The following is a 17,626-nucleotide window of genomic DNA, read 5'->3' as shown; positions in this document are numbered from 1 at the left end:
ATTTACCCTAATAATCTTGAATCGTATACCTTCTCTCCTCTACGGTGGCCAAGAGAGCCTAACGTGCAGCAAAACACATGCAATTACAAAAAACACCAACAAATTAAGAAAAGATCCTCATCCATTTGACATCACAGGCTAAAAAATCCTCACAACGCAAACAAATTTTTAAAAAACACGCTGCATTTTTCCACAACACAAACCATTTTTGTAAACACATCGGAACACAATGAAAATGTTTCAAGGGGACCCAAGAATTTGACGGACGCTGCTGTGCCATGACTATTGCTCAGTGAAGTTGTAGGTGATCTTTGAAAGGTGAGTTTTTTGTGCTTATTTTACTATCCTGATTCACTTGTCTTTTGTATTTTATTAGCCTAAATAACCATAACATAAAAGGCCTGTTCTGTCACATTTTAGGGTCTCCTCAAAATATTCTCACTGTGTTCCGAGCTATTTGAAAGTGTTGTGAGAAAATGCAGCATGTTTTCGTAAATTGTATGCGCTGTGAGAAAGTGTGCATTTTTGAAAAATGTGTTTACGTTGTGACAATTTGCAGCATGTGTGCTGTCAAATGGATGAAGATCTTTTCTTAATTTGCTGGCATTTTTTGTAATTGCATGTGTTTTCTTAAACTGCAGCACGTTAAGCTAACTCAACCACCATACTCCTCTCTCGAAATGACTTTTCTTCACCTCTGGTCACATAGAAAAACTCATCTTTTTACAGTCCAATTGGCTACCAAAAGACAAAATCATGCACCACTTTACTTTTTTCTCTGATTTCAGGACCATGTAAATTTGTTTTACATCACAATATGGGCAATGGACAATATAGACAACCTTAACTTTCATGTCCACTTTGAAGCTATTTAGTTTGTCCATGGTTGAAAAAGTTAAAGTCACCATGAAACTGAAGTTAATATTGTCCTTTTTTCCTCTGTCATGACATTCATCCTCTTGAAGCTTTCCTGAATTTAGAAAAAAAAAGTGGGGTGGTGCATAATTTCATCCTTTGGTAACTGGCTGGATTGTAGGAAGACAAGTGTTAAGCAGAAATGAGACATGCAGTAACATCCCTCTCAAAAAACTATCCATCTGATCAGAAGGGAAGACATGTTGTTTCAAGGGGGCAGGGAAGGTTGTGATTTTTGAGTAAAGATTTTGAGGGCAAATCAATTTGCAGAAAGTGCATAGATACATTGTTAATAACAAGCACTACTATATGCAGTTGAAGTCAGAATTATTAGCCCCCTATTTTCTCAACACATTTCTAAACATAATAGTTTTAATAACTCATCTCTAATAACTGATATATTTTATCTTTGCTATGATGACAGTAAATAATATTTGACTGGATATTTTTCAAGACACTTCTATACAGTGACATTTAAAGCCTTAACTATGTTAATAAGGTTAACTAAGCAGGTTAGGGTAATTAGGCAAATTATTGTATAATGATGGTTTGTTCTGTAGACTATCGGGGGGAAATAGCTTGAAGGGGCTAATAATTTTGACCAAAAAATGATGTTTAAAAAATTAAAAACTGCTTTTCTTCTAGCCGAAATAAAACAAATAAGAGTTTCTCCAGAAAAATAACATAATAATGTATTATCAGACATACTGTAAAAATGTCATTGCTCAGTTAAACTGGGAAATATTAAAAAAAAAAACAATTAAAAAATCAAGAGGGGGGGGGGGCGGGGGGGGGGGGGGGGGGCTAATAATTCTGACTTCAACTATAAATATAAAAATAGGAGTATATTTAGATTTCAGTGACTTTAAAAAAACAGTACTTGTCTGGGAGCCGATATCTTTTTTTGAAGATCCTTGATGTAGTTTTTATTTCCGGTCCATCCCCAAATCTCCAGAAAAAATACAGAGGATCAAGTCCCTCTGCTACAGCCATAAATTTGATGTCAGTCTGTGTTGCATATGCCTGTTTATCAGAATAAATCCAAACAGCTGGAAAACACATGTATAGCAGAAAAGTATGAATACATTGAGAGCTTTGTCTATAGCTAAGTATTTTTTCTGGATAAAGGAACCTGCTCACACCTCGCTTGTATTTGTCTATGGGTGTCACTGAGGCTTTATCCTGCTGTTTGCCCACTGTATGTGTGGGCAGAGGGGCACAGAATGGGACATCCTGATCTTTCTTGGACAACATGAGATTCAAGTACTCAGTCTCAGAGGAACAAGCTCTGATCTGCCAGTTGGTAGAATGAGAGTAAATACTGTTTATCAAAGTCACGTCTGAAAATAAAAAGACAGACTTGTTTTAGTCTTTCCAGAAAGTTGCAGAAACCCAGGATTGTGTAAAATGTGTATCTTTGGTGACATTTTTGCAAAACGTGAATGATGCATTGCTTCTAGCACATTATGCTGCAGTTTGTCCACTTAGTTTAGCTTAAAAGCATGTTAAAGCGATAGTTCACCAAAATATTTAAATTATATCATCCTTTATTCACCCCTTACTTGTTTCAAACCTTTATAAGTTTCTTTTCCTCTCTTGAACACAAAAGAAGATAATTTGAAAAATGTTGTAAATATTGTTTTTTCCCACTGTGGAAAACAGCTGTTACAAGTTTTCGCTTTCTTCCAAATATTTCCTTTTGTGGTTAACAACAACAACAACAACAACAACAAAAAAAGGAAAATCATCAAGGTTTGGAACCACTTGAGGGAGAGTAAACAATGAGTAACTTGTAATTTTTGGGTGAACTATCCATTTACTTTTTAACAACAAACCAACAACCATGGCAGCATTGTCTTACCTTGATACATGCAAATATTCCTCAAGAAAATAATCCATAGTTTTACTAATAAAACCAATAAACATGGTTATTGTAGTTATGTCACGGCAACCACAAACTTTAAGTAGTATTTGTATAAAAGCATGGGTATTTTATAGCTATTACACATTAAACCATGGTTAATCTTCCTATGGGATGACAGCAGTTTCTAAATCAAATGATAGAGGGTACAGCTTGATCTAATCCAGCTCTACGGCTGTGGATGTAATGGGTGGAGTTATGGTTACTAATAGGATGTCCTCCACCATTTGCTTTGCAGCATATGTACTATGTTGAAAAAGCCATACATATTTAGATATGCAACTGTTCAAAATGTATGTTTTCAAATCATACACAATGCTAAATTATTTTGAGGTTAAAATTAAATGACAATCTGCCTGGCAATCATAATATATGTTGCTTTACTGGGTTAATTTCAAATGAAAACTGCAGAGAAAGGTTTTTGTAGGTATGTTTTTAGAGTCAGCATTCAGCACATTACACTGTAAAAAATATTATTTTTCAGAGCAGTTTTCCATATATTGTGATTCATGATTTTTGTTGTTGTTTATGCTTTTTAATTGAATTATGGGAAAAGTTTTATTGACATTTTTTATATTTTGAATGATATAATGTATGGATTAATGTCTTAAATTACAGTACAGAAATCTGAGGATAAACTGCCAGTTTCTTTTTGGTATTTTATTAACTTACTTTGATACATATTATTTCTTATAAAATACATTGTTTCAAATTACTAAAATGTTAATCAAAGTCACTTTGTTAAACTTCAAAGTTGACAAAGCAGAAATCAAGGTCCCAAAATGCAATTCATAACCTTGAGTAAACAAAAACATACCTGGATCATGAAATGCAGAAACCGTTAAACTATAACATTTTTATAGTGTATATCTTGCAAAATTTTGGTAGATACACATTTTCCCAATGAGACTGGGTAGAACTGTAGCTAGTAAACATACTTAAATGGTACAATCCAGCAGCCGGTAATATTGCATCTATGTAGCAGGTGAAGTATCCGTTGATCATAACAGATACATTTTGAAGGCCATTGGGACCAGAGTTTCCAGTGAATGTAATGAAAACCATAGAGATGTTTTCTTTGCTGAGATTAGGTATACCTGGAAACACACGAGAAACGTGAAAGGGATTACATCGTTTTGATTAAATTATTTTTGGAGAAACTAATATTGTAGCTTTTAAAGGGGTAGCTCATTCAAAATTACACTTTTTTGTCATTAAAATTCACCTTTTTGTCAGATTTTGTCCAATTGTTCAAGTTTCTGTCTTTTGTGTGAGTCAAATAAAAATATTTTAAGAATGTTGGAAACAGGTAACCATTGACCTGCATAGTATTTTTCCTACTATAAATGTCAGTCCAGAGTAGATTTTTATTTTGGGTGTACTACCCCTTTAAGAGTACAATTTAATTTACACATAATTGAAGGCACAATTGAATTAGCCAGCTGAAAGGTTGCTATAGAAAGCCTAACAAAAACCTGAGACTTCCAGGAGGAGGGGCTTTCCAATTTGCACCCTGTCAATCAAAGCAGCTACAGTGGCATTATGAACAGAAGGCCCTCTGCTGCTTTGCAATGCCAACCTGCCCATCTCATTCCCAGTAAAGACAAACTCAGAGGAGAAGCATCTGCAGGCAAATAAAAAGACATGATTATCAGGTCTAAAGGGATATGGTTTGCCCAAAAATGAACATTTACTCACTCTCCACTTGTCAAACCTGTTTAATTTTTTTTCTATTGAACACATGAGAAGATTTTTTTTTTAAATGTTGGAAACCTGTAACTGTTGACTTTCATAGTATTTGTTTTCCAACTATGATAACATGTTTCTAACACTTTTCAAAATTTAGCCTTTTCTCCTGTGTTTGGAACCACTTCAGAGAGAGTAAATAATGAGTACATTTTCATTTTTGGGTGAACTCCCTTTAAATACTTAAACACAATATACCTGTATTTCTGCAATCAACGATGTCATGTATGCTTAATAGGAAAGTTTTTAATTTAATTACTTTTTTCTCCTTATTTTTTTAACCTCCTGCATGCTGTTTTCTGTTCAACACAAAAGAAGAATCTTTAAAACATGGTAGCTGTTGACTTCCAAAGCATTTTAATGACACCAAAAGAAAGTAAATGGCTTACCAACATTTATGTAAAATATTTTGCTTTGTGTTAAACAGAAAACTCTGAAACAACTTCAGCATGAGTAAACATTCATTTTGGGGTTAACTATCTCTTTTAATCTCAATTCAAATGTTGGCATGAATTTAATAAATGGTTCTGAGTTTTTTCTTGGATGCTATATAAATGTATTTATTAATTGAAGAACTGTGATATTGAAGCAAACATATGTAAGCTCACTTTATGTACCCTATTTTATGTACCAACATATTCGTGTCAACAATAAAATACATGTCTTCACAGATACCAAGCTCATCACATTTATCACAAGTATATGTTTACAATAATTACAATAAATAAAAAGGATAAAATAAAAACATCAAAGCTAAACAGAGTTATACTTCACAAAATAACCAACCTTAACATTCAATTCAAAAGTGAATTTTGTTTAAAGCATATTAACAAAATTGAATTTCGTTTTTTTTTGTCATATTTAGTTTTAATTAATGTTGTAATAATTCTGTGTTATGAAACAAATTTAATTCTAAAAGCTAAAACAATAACAACTGCATTCTGTATTTTAAAAAGCTTTTAATAACTTTCATTTAAGTTTTTATTTTCACCCAAATTAAAAACAATTAACTTTAAATTTTTAATTTCTAATAAAATTAATAAAATAGCTACATTCCGTTATATTAATAACATTTGATGTTATTCAAACGCAGTGTTTTTATTACTTATATTTAATATATTTAGATTTGTATGTATTTATTAAAACTAATTTAACATTTACATTATAGGCTAATTCAATTCTAGTGAAGTAAAACGTGGCCTATTAGAAAAAAAATAAGAAAAAACAGCATGTTTACCCGTCGCTGAAACACAACTTGATGCACAATGGAGGATCAGTTTCTTGACATTGGGATGATTCTAATGAACTGTAGTTGTTGAATCCAATGTTCTCTTGAAGAGCTAAAAATGTCAATTGATAAATAAATCTTCATGTCTACCAAATTCCTCAAAATACCTCACAAGGCCCCATTTCCCTACATGGCCTACCGTATTCCGAGATTCCTTTGACATAAATCAGACAAAAAAAGAGTGATAATAATAAAAATAATTTAACCCTAACAAACAAAACCATCGTGAAAATTTGACTGTCTTGTCCTTAGAGCAAACGTTTCTCTGTCTCTTTTAAATGTCAGGTGAATGGGAGGCGGAACCGTTCTTGATTGACAGCTTCCAAATTGTCGCCCGCTTTATTGTGAGCTCATGGGACAACTTAATGTAACATTATGGTAATGCCAGTGACATACTGGTTTTCCACTTTCATTTTTATTAGTACATTATGAGGTAATTAAAATTCTGTTAATAGTCATCATTTTCTTAAAAAATCATTTTCTTCTGTTGAACATATAATAAAATATTCGGGGGAAAAAAAGATGGAAAGCTGTAACCACATCAATAGTATTTTTTACAGAGTCAATAGTTACAAGTTTTTAGCTTAAAAAAATCTTATTTTATGTTCATCAGAAAAAAAACTTATGAATGTTTAAACCCCTAGAGGATGAACAGACAGTGATACAATTTTCATTTCAGGCCGAATGATCACTTTAAAGAGAAATAAGTAATGTAAAAATTGCATAATGGTAGTAAAATACGCTGTATATATTTTATTTCTTGGCTTGTGAGTTATTTTCTAAACCTTTGTTTTTCCGTGTTAGCTTTTCACAACACATTCAAATAACTGACAAATGCGGCTTTGGTTCCGGCAAAGAACAATGCAAGTTTCACACAGGATAAACGTAAAGGTTTTGACACTTACAGCAACTGTATTCAAACAGGAAACCTAAGAGAATGAGAGAAGGCAACACAACAACGCTTTCTTAATTATGCAAAATAGCCTACTTTGAAAATTCTTCTCGGGTGAGTGCAAAATATTGTCAAGGCAGTGCCGCCTGAGAAATTGCTATTGTCTATGTATGAATTTATGCTCTAAGAGATTCATTATTTAAATCGGTTCCAATTATTCCACGAAAAAACAGCATCCACAAATACTTTTCACGAAGAAAGAAAGAAAGAAAGAAAGAAAGAAAGAAAGAAAGAAAGAAAGAAAGAAAGAAAGAAAGAAAGAAAGTGATATTTACACTAAAAATGTTAGAACTTTAAAATACAAAAAAGAAATCTTTGTAGAATAAAAAGGTTCTTTGATGAAATTGGCACTTCTTGTATAGCCACATTTTTTTTTGCATAAGAAGTTGGGTAGCTTAGTGGTCTATTTCAGAATATGTCAGAATGTTTACACGCGCGTATTTCTTGTTTCTTGCTTAAATTTGTAAGTCATGATCTCTGCTGACAGTCTGACTGATGAAGATTTTGTTTCAAAGTCTTTTCCGGAATATACGTCAAGATTGGGAAGAAACAGGCGTTTTAGGCGAGACACGAACACATAGTTAGTGACCCAAAACAGGGCGACAAGTGCTGACCAAGCCAAAGGCTACTAAACAAAACCTGCCACTTCAAACAGCTCTGGAGGGAAACGCTTCTGTTCCACAGTGATGAATGAGGATTGAAGTGGACCATTGACGGCCAGGGTCATTGACGCCCAAGGGCACAATGGGTGACGGGGTTGAAGAAAACTAGCTTTCACCGAAAGATGTAGGCCCGAATCCCTCGTGGTATAGGCTAACATAAATACGATGTGGTTTTGGGGTGCGTAGCCTAAGTACCAACGCGCCATAAGAGGAGCACGCCACCTTGTGTTTACATGGGCCAACAATACGACAAACAAACAAATTGCTAAATGAATTTAGACATCTCTCTAATTATTTCGACATTCATTTTAATTTTCATAATTAAAAAACAAGTAGGTAAAAAACATAATTAAGTAAAAAACATAATTAAAAAACCTATTATGAACTCCCCGATTTCATGCTTTAGTAATAAATCGTAAAGCTATCCCCATGTTTATGTAACCTAAAGATCAGATGTTTAAATATTTTTAGAAAGCCTATATTGACATTTCATTTTAAATGTTAAACAATGACCATAAAAATGCTAATGAAATTCAAGAAAATTAAATATGCATAAATAAACCTAAATAATAAAAATAAAGAAGTAATTTAAAATAAACTAACCTGAGCACGGTAGAAGAAAATGCTTACAACAATTGAAAATTACATGCACGAAATTATAAGATGTCAGCTTTCGCTATAAAGTTCATATTTTATGTTTGCTATGAACAGAAAAAATTATTTAGATTTTTATAGCTAATAAATAAGAGATAATATGAAGAATTGTCTGCGCTATTTTTTACCTAGATTAAGCTGTTTAAAGTAAAACCTGGTTTATGCAATATTATGAATATTAGGCCTTTTTGTAATTAATATCAGAATAGCTTTATTAACTTCATTTTATTATAGTGACAATGTTCTGTGCTTTCGAAGCCAACTTTTCCAGAGGCCCAAGAAGGCTATCACAGTTGTCAAATTTTGGTGTTAAACGTTTAGACAAAACGAGAAATAATACATATTGAGGGAAGACAAAGACAAAGTCTCAAATACAAGATTATATTGTCAGTTTTCATTGAATCTGCGCATGCAACTTCCAATTTGGTGTACTCAGCGGTTTGTGGTTGTAGCTTTCTCATTTAAAAGCCTCAAGCGTGTATGGTTTAATTATATCAAGGCTTCTTACGTTTCTTGGACATGGCTGAAAAAGCGATGCCAAAACTGTTTGTTTCAACCTTGCGGCAAGAAAAGGTGATGATTAAAGTAAAACAATTACCCATTGACCTAACAAACAATGACCAACATTATTAAAATTAAATTGTTATAATAACTGATATTATTATATGTTATATTATTAGGCTATATAAAGTCCTAACATTTTCCAAATAAATAAAATGGAAACTAAATAGGCCATGTTTTTTTTTATTTTACACTTACAAAGTGATTTGCTATTCGGTCTGGTAGCCTATAGGTTATAATTTTGACAAATCTGGGGAAAAAGACATACATAACAAAACAGTGCCAATTGCAAAAGTAGCATCTGATTGACACCAGAAGAGGAAACAATAAACAAAGAATGGGCTGCCATATGTTTAGCAGCTGTTCTTCAATCCACAAATCAGACGGCAGGGGGCGATAACAAGTGAATCCATGATTATTAATAAAACCTCCTTCTCGATAATCGATTGTCATTTTCCATGATCCTTTTCTGGGGAGTTTCCTAAACAACACGAACGCTTAAATGCGCGGCATGAAATGTAAAAATGCAAGTAGCTCAGGACCACTAACCTTTTTTTTAAACATCACTAAATAATTAGTCTGTTGCAGCTGTATAAAATTGGTTCACAACTGATGTTTTTGTATACGTTTGTTTTTAAATTCATTAAGGTAAATTATGCACAAATTGCCAGAGACTGTACATGAAAACAGCGCTGACTCATGTATTGAGGCCCTGCTGTGAATGATCCAGGCAAGGGTATTAAGTCTAACGATCGTGTTGCCAGCCTACCATACTGCGGATTGAAATCAAGCGGTCTGCTCTTTGCTCCACAGAGCGATAACGGTGACAGCAGTACACGACGTACAACGCCTGTTAAGGGCGAGGACGAGTTACTTGCAAATGAGGATTAAACACTCTCTTGAGAGGGTTGGATTCAACAATATATTTATTTCACTGATATTTTTAAAAGCCTACAAATCTTTGTGCAGTCTCCATGCCCTCAGGATTTCATTTACAGTTGGGAAAGATTTAAACACGGGAAAGAGCCCGTAATTCTAACACGATTTGTTCCGTAGGCTTATACGGTTTTTGCTGTCCGAAGCAGTAACACGGCTGTCTTGATTAGACCTTGTTTAAAATGCTTAAATACACTTCCTTTACTTAGGCCTAGTCACTAAAGTGATCTAGCAGTAATTTAAGATTACAAGGAATTAAAATCGACAAACAATAACTGAGTGTATGTGATAAAATACCTTTTCGTGTTGTAGACCAAGATTTCTCAAAGACAGAGTTTAAAAAATAGGTTAAACTAAGCTTTGTTGTCTCTGATTTAATTACAAACACAATAATCCACACCACTATAAAATATACTTTTGTTTAACAGGCCTATTGTACATGAAACAAGACAAACAAACTAAATTAAATTCATTGCTATTGCTAATTTCTTTATTACATTTTATTTACTTCTTTGTTTTTCACAAGTGTTTAAAATGGAGTGGTTTTAGTGTTTCATAAAGTCATGTTGGCTGATATTTTTCAATCCTTTCCAGCAAGGTCTCGGAGTAACCAGGGGAATAATATCTGTAAAAGCAGAAAACATTTAATTGAAAAAAAAAAATCATACAACATATCAAATCAATACAGAACCACATTGTTTGGTTTAAAATATTTTGATATGGTGCTTTTTATTATGCATATAAATGTGCATGTACCTGACAATCTCTTCAGGGTAACAGTTGTTGATTGCATTAATATATTCCTGAATTGCAGAACCAGGTTCTGCTTTGATCTCTTGTACCTTCTTCAAGCCACCACTGGTAACAAACAAACGCCGTGCCTTGCTGTCATGAGGAAGAACCTTTGAGATTGAAAAGAAACAGTAAAGTATTTTAAGCAGTTCTCAGTAAGAATTGTTCAAATGTTTGATAATAAAAGCAATATGTTCCTGCTACCTTACTGAACTGGCAGATGACATGTTTAAGAATGTTGCTGGGAGCTTCATAGAGAAGAGGCTCCAGTGCTGGTAGATAAGTACACTTCTGAAGGATGCTCTTCAGTCCCTTTTTGGCCTTTTTGAGTACAAACACAAAGCCAATAGAAGACACCATTAGGGTCTAAAAATCAGTGAAAAAACATCCAAATGAATACACACCCCTATCAGTCACACATATGTCTTTGTTCACCTTGACCTGCAGATCTTCAGAACTCTCTGTATCCAAATAGAGGTTTAGGAGTTTAGGGAACACATTAGCCACAGCAACTACTTTTGCATGCTCAGGTGTGTGTCGACCGATTTGGCCAAATGCCCAAGCTATGGCTGCTTTGACGTGATCTTCTTGCTCTTCCTCAAGGCAGATAGCCAACTGTGGCACTCCCTATAGAAGTGGAGAATTAAATATGAAAATAGTTAGTTAATATGAGAGCAATACACGACTGTTCTAATGCCTAAACCTTTTAATGCTGGTGTGCATAATTTAAGTTTTAAGATTGAGTAATGAAAACAGACTTTAGATACAATCACAGCCATTGCTAAGTTCTCGGAGTGTGCAGCCACGTAGCCCAGCATCATGATCCCCGGCAGGCGTACATTCCCTTTGGAGTCCCCGAGGTAGTCAATCACAGCTGCTACGCCCCCCACATTCACTATCATCTGGGACAGCTGAGACGGAAACACACAGTGAGTAAAAAGCAAACACACAAACCAGTGTGACATAATAATAAACAATTAGCAAGGCAGACCAGAAATGTAATAATGTAATAAAATACAATTTAGGCAGGTGAAAAAAAATTGGATGATGCAATGTGGTTTCCAATTGTCTGTTTCCTGTGTTGCACTAGTGATAAATAACAGACCCACATTCTCCATGGTTTACAGACTAGCTGCCTCACACCATGCTATTTAAACATGGGGTGTCAAAGAGCTGACAAAGTGGAGATTCCAAAGTTACCCAAGCATCTTGAAATCATTTAGTGGGTAAGTTATGTATGTGGTAGGTACCTCGGGGGTGTGTTTTGTGATTTCCCGAATAAGAGTGGCAACATTCTTCCGAACATATTCATCCGGGTCCTTTAGGCAAACGAGTGCAGCAGGGAATATCTCAGCCTCCACCACCATCTCAGCTACATCAACAGAATGCTTGGCGATTTGACCAAGAGCTGAAAAAACCTGCCTCTGTAAAGAGGAGTAAAAGAGTACACTGTTAAATTAAGGCTTTTAACCGTGCACTTAATCTGGGGCTAATCATTGTTTTAAGCATAGCTTTAAAACACATTTGTAATTTAGAAGTAGGGGTTGCACTTATTTTCCTCTTGAAGCCCTGTTGCCACTGATGTAATGTTTGATGCATAGGGTACACAATATAGAAAGCACATCTTGAAGTCCACATTGGTTGAATTGTACAAGATATCTGAGAAACACTATATTTTCAAACTTTACAATATACAAAACAAGTAGATATTGGTTGGTTTACATTTTGTTCAGACAGCCTCTTGAGCAGTCCTATAATGGCCAATAATAGCTGTTATGGTGGCCAGACCTTCTGTCATCAGTCTGAAAGTCTGGCTACGCACGACTGGGCCCCCTGGACAGTTTGTGCCTTGGGCCCGTGTCGATCTTGTAGGGGGATTGTAGTGGTTTCCCCCTTGGGCCCCCTCTCTTATCATGGTGTATAGAATGGTACTAACTCTTCCTTCTTTACAGTGACCCTAGTTAGCAGCGCATCTGCTGTGAACGTTAACATCCTGTATTGCATAAACTGTCAAACTGTGCTAAGTGGTGTTAAGGAAAGTTTTATCCCTACATTCCTTAATATATAATGTCCTAGCACACACATTCAGTTGTGTTAAGTCAAGCTGTAGTTAGACCCTGCAGGACAGTGACCCTCCAGGACTAAGTTTGTACGTAAGTCAAAATACGGTTCTAAAATATCATTCACCCCAAGAGCATTAAGAATGTTAACTCGGGGTTTGGAAATGTACAGTGTGAAATGTCAGTTTACAAATGCCCAGGATTAATTCTTAACCTCTGAGTGATGTGAAACGCGAAAGACTGACCTAAGATTGCATTTTCCAGGGGGGTTAGAATGACAAAGATTTATTATGTCAAGTATGAAAAAAACCATTAACAATATAGTTCACCCAAAAATGAAATTAAACTCACTATTTGTGTTGAACATAAGAAAGAAACTCATTAAGGTTTGAATCAAGTAAAGGATGAGTAAACAATGACAGATTTTCATTTTTGGCTGAACTATCCCTTTGCGAGTCATTGATTATAATATCTGTAGGCTTTGTGACCTTCAATTTGGCATCTGGGTTTAGGATCATCTGTGCAAGGTGTGCGATTGCCCCTGTGTCCACCACAGTTTGAGCCAGCTCTGGAGAATGTTTGGCTATATCGCTCAGAGCAGAAGCAGCAACTCTCTTCAGGGCTATTTCAGGTTCCTGGATGCATAACACGAGCAGAGGCACAACTCCAGCATCAACCACTGCCTGAGACAGCTCTGCACACCAGGAGAGAAAAGATGAACAGCTAGGGCAACATTACCGTAAACATTAAAAAACCCTTTTAGCTTTACACTTACGGCCATTATGTCTGGCGATGTTGCCTATAGCCCATGCAGCAGCCTCTTTGACCCCAGGATCGAACTCCTCCAGGGAGATGACAAGAGCGTCCAGTGCTCCACAGTCCACCACAGCCTGGGCCAGCTCGGGGGAATGCTTAGCAACAGCCCGAAGAACGAATGCAGCAGCCTTCTTATAGAATCGCTGTCTTTCATATCCCATATATTCATAGGGGAATGGACAAAGCAATCATATATTAATTACACTTAAGAAAGGAATGACAAGCAGTCCTGAAATGCAGCTTTAGATATTTATAGAATTTATCAAGGTTTTATTTTTTTCATTCTCTGAGAAAAACTTAGGACACTGGGAAAAAGTATTGAACACATGAAGAAAAGAAGATGTAGAAATTAATTCAATTCAATTCACCAAATTAGTGAATGCCCAGACAGCAGCTGAAATCTCTTAGTAGTTATTCAGCAACCATCTAACCTTTATCATTGTAAATTATTATAGCTGCTTCAAGCTGACCTCTACATTAACAAGATGATGAAGCCAGGGTGGATATTACAGCAAGACAATTATCCAAAACACAGCCAAAGTAACTCACAAATGCTTTCAAAAAAAGAAAATCAAGTTGTAGAATGGCCCAGCCAATCACCTGACTGGAATCCAATAGAAAATACAAAATAAGGATCCAAATTGAAAGATGAGACCCACAGAACCAAGATTTTTACACTCTTTTGAAGTCTGTGTAAAAAAATCACACCTGAGCAATTCATGTGACTTCATTCTCAATATGGGAGGCTTCTTTAAACACAATTGAAATGTATTTCAGTAGTTCAGCCCTTTACCGTGTGTCATTCGATTGTTATAACACGTAACAGATTTTTCAGATTTTTTGTCTTTTTACATTTTTCTAATTGTAATGTGTTTTGGATAAAGTTGGAATTGATTCATCTCCTCTCAAGGATGGAACCCACATTTAAATTAACTAGTTCCACTTCGGGTGAGTTATAGTTCTACTATAAAATAGCCAACAGCCTAGTCTCATGATGACTGTCTTAATCGGTTAACTTTGTGTATCGTTTTGTTGAAGTAATGGATTTCTGTCATCAGGTCCAAGGCCATAGACAATTGCTTTTTTGGTGCTTATAGATAGCAGCGGTCCAGATTTTAAACTAGCTTCTTATATATGTAAATATAAGGAACATTTAGATTTTTCATTTTATGACCACTTTAATAAAACAGTCCTTGTTTTGCATTCAAAATAATTTAATTTTATAAAATGTTCTGTGTGAAGTGTTTAATGCTTCTGATGAGCCTTCTTTAACAGCATAATAGTAATACAAAAATGAGTTTTGGAGTAGAGCCTGGACCACAAATAATTTTTTTTCTTTCTTTCTCTCTCAGCTAAGTTATTCTGGACAATGATCAGAGATTTTTCTAGTAGTCAAACCAAGATGTGGCCTGAAATCTGGGGATGATGTATTCATAATGAAACAATTTAATACCCGTTCTTTGTGTGATAAACTGCATTACTGCTAATAGTCATAAATCCCACTGCTATTTACCATATTACATACGGTATACATATTTGCATTAAATGACAAACATAATATATATAATATAAAAATGTTAAAAACATGGTTTGCTTTGCTGAAAGTACTATTACAAGTTTTTTGCAATATACAAAAGCAAATTTAGGCATGAATTAAATCTAAAAGACTAGGCAAAAGAAACTTACGTTTTGCTCAGCCAGGGAGTACACAAGCTGAGGAAGAATGTCTCCCTTTACTACAGCCTCAGCCAGGTCATCGTTATAGTTGGCAAGCCTTCCGAGAGCCAGAGCTGCTGTCTGCTGAATAGTTGGGACTGCATCCAAAAGGAGAGGCCTCAAAAGGGACATTACACCTAAGCCAAAGAGAGTGAGCACATTTGTGCAGGGGAGAAAACAGGAGTGGAAAGACATTTGAGAGCAGATGAGAGGAGGATATAATTTCAAAAACTCAAATCATGTTGTACTAGGTTGTAAAATACATCACATATTGCATATGCCGTACAATTCATTTAATGTAACTTGATTAGTTTACCTCGTGACTTGATTTATGAAATGTTTTGTTCAGAAACATTGAACTATGCTTTAAACTGTGTTCTGGTGAAAGTTCAACAGATATTGATTTATTTTCTGGTACAAAGAACTTCACTGCTTCTTCCATCAGTTGTGACATTTAAGTAGAAATATTTTGAAGGCTGGGTTTTGAATTTGTGAAATAAGTATAAAAAATAATTCAAAAAATTTGTAACAACATTCATAATGTCTTATATTACATCTTATAATACATTATAGTTGAAGTCAGAAATATTGAGAGGGGTCTGGATGCAGACCTGGTGCAGTGCAATCTGAGCTGCATCAATGCTTTTTAATGCACTCACCTAACCCCACCCCTAACCATCACAGTGACGTCACTCACTCCATTGAGTGCATTGTGTCTGACATTGCATTGCTGAGTGATGCAATCTCAGCTTGCATCATAAAGAATTCATATTGGAATTATTAGCCCCCCTTTGAGTTTTTTTCTTTTTAAATATTTGCCAAATTATGTTTAACAGCGCATGGAAATGTTCACCGTATGATAATCTTTTTTCCTGGAAAAAGTCTTATTTGTAATAAAAGCAGTTTTTAATTAAAAAAAAATGTCAGGTCAAATTTATTAGCCCATTTAAGCTATTTTTTTTCGCTAGCCTACAGAACAAACCCTTGTTAGACAATAACTTGCCTAATTACCCTAACTTGCCTAATTAATCTAATTAAGCCTTTAAATGTCACTTTAAGCTGTATTGAAGTGTCTTGAAAAATATCTAGTCAAATATAGTCATCATGGCAATGACAAAATAAATCAGTTATTAGAAATTAGTTATTAAAACTTATGTTCAGAAATGTGTTGAAAAAAATCTCTCTGTTAAACAGAAATTGGGGAAAAAATAAACAAGTGGCCTATTAATTCAGGGAGCTAATAATTCTGGCTTTAAAGTATGGGTATAACGTTAGCAGTTTTCAAACAAAGAGATATACACCTGTGTGTTTGCCTGCGTGAGTGTGTGTAAACTAATACATTATGTCCATAACGTTATATTATTTGTAATTACAATGAACAGTACCGCCTACTCAACTTAAGTATTATTGAGCTCACATATGATCAGCAACTAGAGTTAATAATAAATATTATATATATATTATAAAAATTATAAAATTTTTCACTATAAAATGTTATTACCTGTTCTGTAGCATAAAAAGCGTTTTCAGATGCCCTTTCATTTGCCTTTCTCATAACATTTTTTTTACACAGATACTCACCAGCATTTTGAAGGGTTTCACTATTTTGTGGTCTTGTAGCAAGATCTGCAACAGTTTGTACAAACTGGGTTCTTGCTTTCTGGTACTGCTCAAACACTGCAAAATAATAACAATAATTTGGTGCTTCATACTGACAGCAATAGCCAGGTATGTCATTAGACATTAATGTCAATAAACTGCAAAAAAAGTAAACAAACTCTAGTACATGTAATTAACTTGTAATTAAACGATTGTATTATTACATCTATGTTATCATTGTATTGTTCAATCTAACTTTCTCACCTTGCAAAATCTGTCGTTGACTCATAATTTTATTAAAATCCAAAATCAGAGTAAAAACGATAAAAAAAGCTGCGATTATGCCACAGAAATACGCGTTTAAACGTCCATTAGGAAATAGCGTTTGTTGTGACTGAGTTTACAGGAGGCGTGCAACTGTTGTCTTGGTAACAAACCGGAAGTGAAATGCACTTCTTTTTCAATGAGCTTGCTGTCAATGTTCTTCCGAATGTTTCGTGTGAAACAGTCATGTTCTTTCAAAGTCGGGCATCGTTGCCCTTTACAGTTAATGTCCAGATGTAATAGCGCGTTAAATAATCCCTAATTAGATTGGGATATTAAACGAGATTCACGAACGGTCGATGAATGTGGGATATCGGGGCAGAGCAGCTGCGAGGGCGAACAGCTGCCCCCACATGAGTTTCTTTAGGTTACCGCACAGACAACTGCAATCAGAACAACAGTAACATTTAGTAATTACTCCTCACGTTCGCATATTTATTTTCATTAAAAAAACTTGGAAAATAGTTAGGAAAGTGAGTGGTAGTTCGTGAATCATTAGCTTGTCGTCGTGCTGCAGCAGAATAACTTTCGTGCTGGTTCACTTCAGTTTTTGCCTTTTTAAGTCAGGTCTTAACCTTAAGTAACCTTGAGGTTGGATAATACAGTCATTTGTGCTGGGTACCAAAAAATAATGAATTTACGATTATTCTTATTGTCGGCTGTATGCAGACCGTATATAAATGT

General features: G+C 34.9%; 2 protein-coding genes across 2 annotated transcripts in view; both read right to left on the bottom strand.

The window, feature by feature from the left end:
* The window catches only part of pkd1l1 (polycystin 1 like 1, transient receptor potential channel interacting), a 50,129-nt gene extending 44,009 nt beyond the window's left edge, over positions 1-6,120 (bottom strand). The window contains 6 exon segments of the mRNA XM_087309418.1: positions 1,796-1,964; positions 2,058-2,255; positions 3,775-3,933; positions 4,312-4,460; positions 5,820-5,922; positions 6,010-6,120. Coding sequence (XP_087165544.1) covers positions 1,796-1,964; positions 2,058-2,255; positions 3,775-3,933; positions 4,312-4,460; positions 5,820-5,922; positions 6,010-6,094 — 863 coding nt within the window. The 5' untranslated portion in view covers positions 6,095-6,120.
* A 3,983-nt stretch (positions 6,121-10,103) lies between these two features.
* On the bottom strand, positions 10,104-17,022 carry spag6 (sperm associated antigen 6). The gene is given in 11 exon segments (NM_001002210.1): positions 10,104-10,260; positions 10,392-10,537; positions 10,632-10,748; positions 10,863-11,054; positions 11,186-11,338; positions 11,678-11,851; positions 12,976-13,181; positions 13,263-13,446; positions 14,990-15,156; positions 16,601-16,696; positions 16,883-17,022. Coding segments are annotated over 11 exon segments (1,524 nt in total). The 5' UTR covers positions 16,908-17,022; the 3' UTR covers positions 10,104-10,196.
* Between the last annotated feature and the right edge of the window lie 604 nt (positions 17,023-17,626).

Source organism: Danio rerio, chromosome 24, assembly GCF_052040795.2.
Source record: "Danio rerio strain M-AB ecotype USA chromosome 24, GRCz13ab, whole genome shotgun sequence".
Taxonomy (NCBI): domain Eukaryota; kingdom Metazoa; phylum Chordata; class Actinopteri; order Cypriniformes; family Danionidae; genus Danio; species Danio rerio.
The sequence above is the reverse complement of the archived record's forward strand: the minus strand, read 5'-3'. Positions and strand labels throughout refer to the sequence as shown.